Source organism: Triticum dicoccoides, chromosome 2A (assembly GCF_002162155.2).
Source record: "Triticum dicoccoides isolate Atlit2015 ecotype Zavitan chromosome 2A, WEW_v2.0, whole genome shotgun sequence".
NCBI lineage: Eukaryota > Viridiplantae > Streptophyta > Magnoliopsida > Poales > Poaceae > Triticum > Triticum dicoccoides.
The window spans coordinates 535988795-535999457 of NC_041382.1; the positions used below are offsets into that span (position 1 = coordinate 535988795).

Sequence of the window (10663 nt, forward strand, 5' to 3'; positions counted from 1 at the left end):
CGGGTGGGGGTAGGTTCTGGCGGCTAGGTTTGGGGCGCCCGGGTCGCCCGCGGGGCCAAGAGTTCTTGGAGCTACGGGAGTACCCATAGGTGAAACACAAATTCGGGCGGAACACGAAGCGGCAGCTCAAAAGAAAAGCAGAGACTCCCGATGCATTTGGGTTTTCGCTGGCGCCGCTTCAGTTTATTCTTCAACTTCCGGGGCAGTGAACTCTCTCTCTCTCTCTCTCCTATTTATGCCCTCCACTCATCCATTGCTTGCGCCGTCTCAAGTCTTACCCAAGGAGCAAGGGTTTGGTGAGGTTTTCGCCTGCTGCCGTAAGTGATTCTCTTGTTCGTCCCCTCTTTTTCTTCGCTATATGACTTGGTTGTACATTTTTCTTTGCTTCCGCACACGCATTTCCATCTCGTTCCTATCCTACGAGTTGAGATTTTGGTTGGTGATGATGGGTGGAGGCCTTTTACTTGCAGATCCGCGGCCATTCCTCGATTTCGTCAATGGGCGGCGGGGGCAGTGACGGCGACGGCTACAGCGACTGGGCGGTGCTGCCCTGCCCTCCCCGCCTTGCCGATGTTAGTCTTGCTCTGGTCGGGAAAGTTGGTTCCGGCAAGAGCGCAACCGCAAATTGCATACTTGGAGACGACGCATTTGAATCGAAGGACTCTTATAGAGCTGTCACTGAAACTTGTCAGAAGAGAAGCAGGGAGTTCCACGATGGCTGTGCGACCCGTACCGTGAATGTCATAGACACTCCGGGTAAGCACTCTCAGTCAATCTGAGCACAAGACGCCCATAGTTACCGTGGAAATCCATATGTTTTCATTAATCAATTCCTGAAAGGACTGATGTATGATCTGAAAAATGGTTGCAAACACTGATGTTTGATCGGTTGACCTGTAGCGATTTGCAGCTACAAACCTTTTGTGATCATGCAGTGGAACATTTCCTGAGTTTGTTGAATGTAGATATGCTGTGGAGCATTTCCTATGGTAGTTAAACAAAAAAAACGTTACTAGTAGTAGTTAGTGCTGAAGAGCTAGTAAGCAGAAATTCTGTAGAAGAAGTCTCAAATTAAGGGGCAAGAGTCCAGTAGCTGTACCACAAACATCACAGGTATAGGTTTGCATATACCAAGCAATTTCCTCTATCAAGTTAAAATGATTAGGAGTACCAGGTGCTGTGTCTTACTTGTAAAGGGAGAAGTATATTTTTTGTCCCTAAACTCTTTCGAAAGTATAGAAATAGTCCCTGAATTCAAAACCGGCAAACTTTAGTCCCTCAACTTTTCAAACCAGATTAGTTTGTGTTTGGCTTGCATCTCTGACGGGCCGAATCAATACGTACGTTCACGTATACTCCCTCCGGTCCAAAATAGATGACCCACACTTTGTACTAACTTTGTACTAAAGTTAGTACAAAGTGTGGGTCATCTATTTTGGAACGGAGGGAGTACCTGCGTGTTTTGCCGGCGGCTAGAATCAATCCAGCAGCTTCTTTGCACTTCGTGTTCTGTCAGGAAACATCGACTGACCGCCGCACGCATGGAAAGCGGGCCAAGCACCTCTATCTCGCGCACATGTCGAGCGCAGCTCGCGCTCCTTCCTGGAGCACGCCTGCCTCACAGGAGACCCATGGCCGCGCCCTGGTGCACCGGCTCATTGCAGGAGCTCGCGTGGTGCCCCTCCATCCATCCTAGCTACGGCCATGTCAAGCCCAACCACAACATGAATTGAAGAACGGTAAGTCCGTAAGTGCAGACCTTGTTCTTATGAGGATCCCGCGCGAGCGGGCAGACTTGAGCCACCAGCGGTGGCAGCGACAGGAGTAAAAGAGTAGCTTTGGGAGCTTCACGCAGTTGACCCTGCCTTCAGCACTCTAGCAGACTAAGGGCATCCTACACAGGCCATCGTTCATCAGCCTCACCATGGACCGCCCATGGACCGCCCGGGCCGACGCGCACTGAGCCGCACCACGCTGGCTGCAGGCGCCGCCGTATTTGCTCGTTGCACACACTGCCGGGCGCCGTCGACACGCACTGCCGCTCGCTGAGAATTATACCGAGCACCTTTCGTGCACGTGTCCGAGTCAAAAACCACACCGCGCCAGCAGAAAATCACCCTAAGCGAGATGAGGGATTAAACTTATCCGGTTTTGAAAGTTGAGGGACTAAACTTATTCGGTTTTGAAAGTTGGAGGACTAAGTTTTGCTGGTTTCGGAGTCGAGGGACTATTGCTATACTTTCGAAAGAGTTGAAGGTCGAAAAATATACCTATCCCACTTGTAAAATGTGAATATGCTTTTTCCTAGTGGACTTAACAGCACTGATACAACAATGATCCTTTTCTGTCATTACTGTTACTGTATGTGTTCATTTCTTTCATGACCTTTGTCCCGTGTGGACTCGGCAACGGCGACGCTATGTGCCGTTTTCCCTCTTGGGACGTTGTCGTGGAGTTTAGGTGTGCTAGGTCGTAGCGTGGAGTGTGTTTAGTTCTCCCGGTGTTCTTTGTCGGTAGCGTAGTCGCGTGCGTATTGTGTGTGTCGTTTATCACAGGATCGGCTCTGTAAGAGGGTTACCTCACCACCTTGTATCGTTCGGCCGTGTACTTCTTCCGATGTTGCTTTATATATAAAGTGGGGCGAAAGCCTGTTTCGAGAAGAGAGTTCCTTGCTTGTTTTGTTCTTCCATGTTTGCAAAATCTGCATGCACTGGCAATTCATTGAACTATCATGTTCTTTTCTGAATAGGCCTATTCGACATGGATAGTACAGCTGAAGATGTTCAGAAAGAGATAGCCAAGTGCATGGACATGGCCAAAGATGGCTTCGATGCTATGCTTATGGTCTTTTCAGCTCAGTCTCGGTTTTCTTGTGAAGATGAGAAGGCAATTAGTCAATCAAACTGCTCTTTGGCAATGAAGTCCTTGATCACATGATATTAGTTTTCACACATGGAGATGTAGTAGGGGGCGAAAGCCGTTGGAAGAAAAAGTTAACTGACAGTGCCCCAGCATATCTCCAGGTTAATTTCATGTCTGTCGATCACTCGCAAAGAGCTTTAATTTTGACTGCATTTCATGATATCCTTGAGTCCAATCTGTTTGCATGTCGCTTACACTTGAATGCTCGTTTTTACAGGACATGGTGGACCTATTTGCAGACAGAGTTGTTCTCTTTGACAATAACACCAGTGATATGCAGCAGCGCGAGTATCAGCTCAAAAATTTGTTCCGTGCGGTGGATTTTGTCATATCAAGAAATCATGGCAGACCGTTCTGCAACCAGATGTTCACTCAGATTAAGGTAATTCAATGTTGAGTAGTATTATCTTTGACTGATTTTTCAGTTTTCACATCAGTGTTTTTTGTTCTCGTTGCAGGAAATGCATCCAGTATCCATATCAAATAAAGAGATATATGATGACTACCTTAAACAGATAAGCAAGATGGTAAGGGTTTTCTAATATATAATTTGAGTTCACCATGTAAATGTGATAATGTTTCCTGTTGAAGTTTTGCAGAATACTGTATTTGTTCCATGGCAGTGATTATATCTACACACACACACACACACACACTAGTAATTTGCATGTGCTTTGCACGTCAGATTATTAAAAGGGCAACCTGGTGCATGTAGCTCCCGCTTGCGCAGGGTCCAGGGAAGGGTCCGACCACTTTGGGTCTATAGTACGCAGCCTTTCCCTACATTTCTGTAAGAGGCTGTTTCCAGGACTTGAACCCATGACCTCATGGTCACAAGGCAGCAGCTTTACCACTGCGCCAAGGCTCCCCTTCGCACGTCAGATTATTATGTAATAGAAAACACTAAACCATTAGAATTATAACTAAAGCACCAATGTTATGATAAATTCATGATGTAATTTTTAAAAGGGGTTTCTACTTTTTAGTGGGAACTCATGGAAGCTTTTTGATTCTTCACATAGATCACAAAAATGCAACAATGCATTAGGCAAAGCCTTTATTTTTTTAAAACAAAAATGTCATGAATACCTTTTTGGGCATTTGTACAGTTCTTTCCCGGATTTCATAATTAACCTAGCAATTATATATTCCTTAATTAATACATCAACCATGAAATTTATACATGAGTTTGTAAAAATAATAATATATTTGCAAAAAAAATATAATCCATTGTGTTCTTCCATGTACTTAAATTCACACATGAGTTGTTACATTATTATTGTCAATTAGTTGTTATTTCTATAAAAAAGTGTTCATAAATCATGTTTTTGCAAATATGTTAGATGAAAATTAACCTTCACAACCCCAACCGTCGTCTTTATTATAAGTAAAACTGTTTTTTAACGCCAAAGCTCTCCCTTGCAACAGCATTACTTTATTGTACTCCCTTCCGTCCTTTTTAGTTCGCATATAAGATTTATCTGAAATCAAACCTCGTAAACTTTGACCAAATTTATAGAAAAAAATACAAACATTTAAAATGTGAAATCAACAACATTAAATGCGTCATGACTTTACTTTTCATATCGTATAAATTTAGCATTATAAATGTTAATATTTTTTCATATAAACATGTTTAAACTTTACGAAGTTTGACTTCAGATAATTCTTATATGTAGAGTAAAAAGGATCGGAGGGAGTACTTCATTTTAATTGACTATGTGGGGGGAGTACATCTCTCTGAACCTATCCCCCAACTAAAAAATAAAAAAATATTCCCACTGCTTCTTCTGCACCGGTATGTGTGCATCTCTCTTTCGCTGTGCACTGTGCACTGTTCAGGCCGTCACCATCATGTGTGCACTGTGCAGGCAGTCACTATAGCCTAGCCTATGCACCACACATGCGTCGAGTGAAATGTCCAGAACCTGTCCACCACACATGCACACGGGGAATGGTAGCTGTCCGATTTGACCGATCTACGGCCAGGAATGCAGGGATTCGCGGTTGTACAGTAGCATTCGTTAGGGTTTCGCCCATTTAACACCGTCCGATGCTGTAAATCAATGGCATGCAAGTCATGTAGGATATTCTGGGGACAGTTTTGGGTGTACCTATCATAGGTCACACTGCTACACTATATAGGATATAAATATAATATAATATATATATATATATATATATATATATATATATATATTTGCGTCTCTATAAATTGTAAAATGAATCTATTTATATAAAGCTCATATGTTTTGATGCAGTATGAATGAAAGTCATCAAACAATTGGACATGAAGTTGTGTATCCTAGGGATTTCAAGAAACCATATTTGGCCATAGACAATAAAAAAACTGATGAAAATACGCTCTTTTTTGAACTAGAGTGAGGAAAAAAAGAAAAGACCAATTGGACTCTCACTGTTTTCTGATGTAATTGATGACATGTCCGGCCGATTTGTAGCTTAACAGTATGTCACAGTATTGGATACAAACATCTATGATCACCTACGTTTACTTTTAAATATATTATAATTAACAAAATCAATTGAGAAGTATACTTTTCTTATTGTTTTAATAATTTAATAGATTAAATACGGTTTGGAACCTGTCTTTATAGGTGGAGGAAAAGTTAAACAGTACAATTGCAAGGCTGGAAACCCAGCTGCACGAAGAGCAGAAAGAAAGGCAAGCCGTAGAGAACAGCTTGAGAGAAGAGATTCATGCACTGAAGGATAGCCTGAAGAAGGCTGAAGAAGAGGCCAACAAATCTAGCAGCAAATGCATCATTCTGTAAGATGGTGTCCTTGGACTGTTGGACAAAATTTGCAGCATGTATGAATTCTGTATGCTTCGCTATCTGGAAACTCCGTAACTGCTAGTAGTACTACTTATCGAGCATCGTGAAAGACCTGAACAAGATTTTGTTTTGAGTTTAGATTGAATTCTGTATGCTTGGCTATGATATGTACATCTTGCATGCATTATGTGTTCTGAAATTTGGTTGATTCTTGTTTCATGCCAAGTGAGGTTTGTGCTAGTCTGCTATCTGTTGCTTCATTCGCTATGTTGAAATAAGTTTTTACTGAAGACTATGCTTTGTGGTAGTAGAACTAGCATACATATGCTAAAGTACTTTCTTAGCCATGCTAATGTACTTTCTATTCCTTATCAAAGGAAACCTTCTTCTTAACCTAGCACTTCTTTCCCCGTCACTACTTTTCATGCATTTCTACATATATCTATACGCATATACAGGTTCAGTCTCCATGTAGTAGGTGTTCAGCTGATCTCCTTGGCATCACCCTCTGCTGCAATCTGAGCCGAGGCAGCATCAGAGCCATCGGCACCAGAGTTGTACCACCTTGCACATACCAGGTAGCAGAAGAAGTTGAGCACGCTGAGCGCAGCGAGCATCCAGTAGAAGAGGTCCAGCCTGTCCTTGTCGAGGTCGTTGTCGCCGAGCCAGCCGCCGGCGCCGCCGTGCCTCGCCGTGACCCTGTTCACCGTGGTCACCAGCACGGAGCTGAGGTAGAAGCCGAAGGCGTAGGAGCAGTAGGTGAGCGCGGTGAGGAAGGACTGCATGCCGGCGCAGGCCTGCTTGTAGAAGAACTCGATGAGCCCCACGGCGGTGAACATCTCCGACACCCCGAACACGAGGAACTGCGGCACGATCCACAGCACGGACATCCGCCCCCCGGACGCCGACAGGTCGCGGCGCCGGCGCTCGACGGTGGCGGCGGCGACCATGGAGAAGGCCACGGTGCCGAGGCCGACCCCGATGCGCTGCAGCGGGGTGATCCCGGAGCGCGTCCCGGTGAGCCTCTTCATGAACGGGACGAGGAGGAGCTCGTACGCCGGGACGAGCAGGAGGAGCATGGCGTAGGGGATGGCCTGCAGCGACGCCGGCGGGACGCGGAAGGCGCCCCCGAGGACGGTGTCCATGGCGCTGCCCTGCTGCACCGAGAAGGTCTGCAGCTGCGCCAGCACGGTGTTGAACACGATGGTGCAGGCGAAGATGGGCGTCACGGCGAGGAGGGTCTTGGCCTGCTGCACCTCGGACACCGTGCACAGCCGCCATGGGCTCTCCGGCTTCGTGTTGCCCCCCTGCTGCTGCGCCGCGTCCCTGACGCACGCCTTGTCCAAGAACCTGCGTACATTGTTTCACAGCATGTCAGTCAGGCCGCAGAACGACAACTCAGAGCAATCTGGTCACCAGAACGATGGATGCGGCGCTCCACCTGAATTTGTTGCCGTGGCGGAAGCTGCCGGCGAGGCGTGCCCGCTCGCCAACTCCGGCGTTGCCAGTATTGGTAGGGCAGATTTGCTTCCTCTTGGTGAAGGCGGCGACGAACACCTGCAGAATTTATCAGTTCGCAGCAACTTCGTCAGTTTCTTTCTTTCTTTTGAAAACAGCAAGTTGCAAATCTGATGTAAATGATATTGCCACGCAATTTTATCTTGGTTAACAAAAAAAAAGTCCAATTGTACATTTCTGTGTCAAAATGATGTTAACCTCGTTTGACAAAAACAGCATAAAGCACGGCCCAATATTTTATCATTGTTTGCACAGAGAGAGCCTGTCATCTCGAACCAATGCTGAATAATGCAAGTGCGCACATCAGCACACGTGATTCAGCATACATAATCCGCAGTCAGTTCTGTCGTTATCAACAGGACCAAAACCACCGCTGCGCACAGAACTGACATCCTAACAGTCAATAAGGCCTTCCACTATGTGTTAGGTGCCAAAACTCTGAAAAGTTTGCCACATACACATCTATGTCAGATACAAAATATTTAGCACCGCTCACACCATGTTGAGAAGTTAGCATCGATTGAAGCTTGGACCCACATACATAAAATAGTATAGACCAGGCCAAGACACCCCACTGCCAAGAGTATGATGCCCTCCTTCCGGACTGTATGACGCCCTTACTTTATTTGCTCGATGGATTTGGCTTCGGAGCAAGTAGATGCTCCGGTGCCCATGAATTTTTATTTGGCATCGGCTTGACAATGTAGGGCATCGGTGCCAAATATCCAAAAAGCAAATTTGGCATCACTTTTGACCTACATAGTGGAAGGCCTAAGTGACAAACCTTTAAGAACTGCACCACAGACACAACTTGCATTGCAGAGAGCACATCGTTTCTGGCTAGGTGTATCTGACTAGATCTGATCGGCAGGCAAAAATGTAAACTACTTGTACCTATCATATGGCCCCAAATTGCACAACTGTTGAATGTGACAAGGTGAGCATAATGCAAGAACAGCTGACTGACTGAATGATGACGAAACTAAGTCTACCTACTATTTCAAGAATAGCTAATCTAACCATAGAGTACTAGAGGGAGGGATATAGTAATGTGATCAGATCATTGGTCTTGGCCAAAATTCTTGCATATGCTGCAGTATCTTGGAAATTTCTGAAAAGGATTTTTTAGCAGAAAGGAGATGTTTGACAACTGTCATACAGCAACCTGCCACTAACCTAACGGTCCAAACTTCGTCCAATTTTTTTGAACGCGCAAAGTTTGTCAGAACACAAGCACTCAGCCAGTTGATTTTTTTTGTAGGAAAGACCATTAACATGTCCGTCTTTACAATCATTGAGTTATTACTGACTTAATTACTATAGTGAAGTGAAGATTATTGTTACCCTTGCAATAGGAGTGAAGATGCTGCCCTGAGGAGGTTTGTTCCGGTAGAAGGCCGCGCCGGACACCAGGCTGATGAGGCCGGCGGCCATGGCGGCGGCGGAGATGCCGAAGCCGACGTCCATCCCGGAGTGCGTCTGCACCCAGACGAGCGCTGTGAGCGCGACGAGCTCGCCGAGGCAGAAGCTGAAGTAGGCGGAGTTGAAGTAGGTGGAGAGACTCTTGGCATTGTCGGAGCCGGAGAACTGGTCGCCGCCGTGCGCGATCATGTTGGGCTTGAGGCAGCCGCTGCCGAGCGCCACCAGGTAGAGCGCGACGAAGAAGATGCTGGACTTGAAGCCCCTGGCCTGCTCGCAGCTGCCGTCCATGGACGCCATGTTGCACGGCGGCGGCTTCAGCTGCGGAAGGTGTGCTTGCACTGACAGTAGTATGAAGCCCTGAGGACAGATGAAAAGAAAACACCTACCAATAAAAATCCATTGCAAAACAGTACTAGTATTTCCGATTATATTCTTAATGAAAATGGCTCCATACATCATTCTAATGAAGAGGCCGGGGCCTTCCTTCTTTAAAAAAATATTCTTAATGAAAATAGATTTTTTTATTCGATTCCATATTTCCATTAATGGGGTTTTTTAAGGTAAAAGAAAAAAATGACTGGGATTGTGAGAGTGCCAAGTAAAGTAGGCAAGTAACACTAGCACAACTTTGTTTGGACATGTTGTTTTCAGGCAAGCTCCAACAACAACAACAAACAAATTCCCACTGGCGTGTGTGTGTAGTTGTACTCGCTTTGCTTTCAGAAAACAAAAACTACTCCTAATTACGAGCCATGCTGCGTGCGTTGAATTCAACCTGGTCCCAAAACCGGGTCCATGCATGGTGATTGGAGCCTTTTTTTATCAGGCCCATCCAAGTTCATCTCCCTTTACGTGAAAACAACAGTCAATCGGTCGGTCGCAAAGGAAAAACACCCTCACACGTTCCATCTTCCTCATCTTCTTGTCTTGAACTTGAATGAAACACGCGCAGGCCACCCATTGGTGAGCATAGATTGATAGAGAGATTACGCATATCCGGTAGTGAAGCAGGAGTAGTACCGATAGCTCGACGAAGCCGAAGGTGAGCATGGTCCAGAAGCAGCCGAGGTAGGAGTCGGAGAGGAAGCCGCCGAGGAGGGAGAGGAGGAAGATGGTGCCCACGAAGTTGGTCACCACGTTGGCCGCCTCCGACAGCGGGAAGTGCATCTCCCCGAACACGTACGTGATGAGGTTGTTCCCCACCGCCGCGATCGCCATGATCTCGAACGCCTGGATGCCTGCACATCAGCCTCACCAGTCAGCACGCGCGCGCGCGCCATGGATTGGATGGACATTGCTCCATCGCTCCTCCGTATAACAAGCCAACTTGATGTATAAGTAGGAGCACGACGTACCTAGGACGAAGACGGCGGCGCGCATGCCGCCGTGCCGGCCCGGCTCGCAGGGGCGGCCCCGCCAGTCGACGGAGACCTCATGCGCCGCGGAGCTCTCAACGTCCATGCTTTCTAGGGGTCAACCGGGTTAGGTAGGTAGCACCACTCTAGCTGAATGGCGAAGCTCTGCTCTGCTGCTGCTGTGCTGCGTAGGTAAATGCCATGTTGGTGGTCGGGGCATTATTTATAGGCGGCGGAGCACAGCACGGCCATGACTCTGCTCTCTCTTGCGAGTTGTGAATCAACGAATGCCGAAAGGGGCGTTGAGCTAGTGGCCTTCCCTTTCACGTCGGAATTTCGGGGTCGGTATCGCTCCATAGTGGCAGCGCAGTGCAGGTGTGCAGTGCCGCCCGCGATCGTGTGAGTGTGAGGAGCTGCTGCTGAGTTGGGAGGGCCAAAAGGCGCGTGCACACACATGCATCAGATGGCGTATGGATATGGATATGGATTGACTTGCTCTAATCGTTGGGCAGGTCCATGTACGATGTGTGTTCCTTGTTCTGCTTTGCTGGAAATCTCGACCAGCGGTCAGCTTCCAGGTCAACAATTTATTGTTGTTTTTGTGTTGCGGATTGACTGAGGCAGAGACGTTCAGATAGAGGGAAGTTGTTT

At 46.7% G+C, this 10663-nt stretch overlaps 1 protein-coding gene and 1 pseudogene across 1 annotated transcript; one reads left to right on the forward strand and one right to left on the reverse strand.

Annotated features, from left to right (window-relative positions):
- The first annotated feature begins 497 nt into the window (after window positions 1-497).
- LOC119357930 lies at window positions 498-5837 on the forward strand (annotated as a pseudogene).
- Window positions 5838-5982: 145 nt separating this feature from the next.
- On the reverse strand, window positions 5983-10340 carry LOC119355229 (protein NRT1/ PTR FAMILY 4.3-like). The gene is made up of 5 exons (XM_037622015.1): window positions 10013-10340; window positions 9678-9895; window positions 8580-9014; window positions 7159-7274; window positions 5983-7067 (listed from the first exon to the last, which is right to left on the reverse strand). The coding sequence occupies exons 1-5, from the start codon at window positions 10116-10118 to the stop codon at window positions 6200-6202; spliced, it is 1743 nt and encodes a 580-aa protein (XP_037477912.1). The 5' UTR covers window positions 10119-10340; the 3' UTR covers window positions 5983-6199.
- Between the last annotated feature and the right edge of the window lie 323 nt (window positions 10341-10663).

Bases quoted from the DNA above. Each gene is read 5' to 3' on its own strand.
- LOC119355229 (XM_037622015.1), bottom strand. From the start codon at position 10,118: ATGGACGTTGAGAGCTCCGCGGCGCATGAGGTCTCCGTCGACTGGCGG. The intron at 9,896-10,012 runs GTACGTCGTGCT...GCTGATGTGCAG, and splicing joins CGCCGCCGTCTTCGTCCTAG to GCATCCAGGCGTTCGAGATC. The intron at 7,275-8,579 runs GTAACAATAATC...TAAATTCTGCAG, and splicing joins TCTTCACTCCTATTGCAAGG to GTGTTCGTCGCCGCCTTCAC.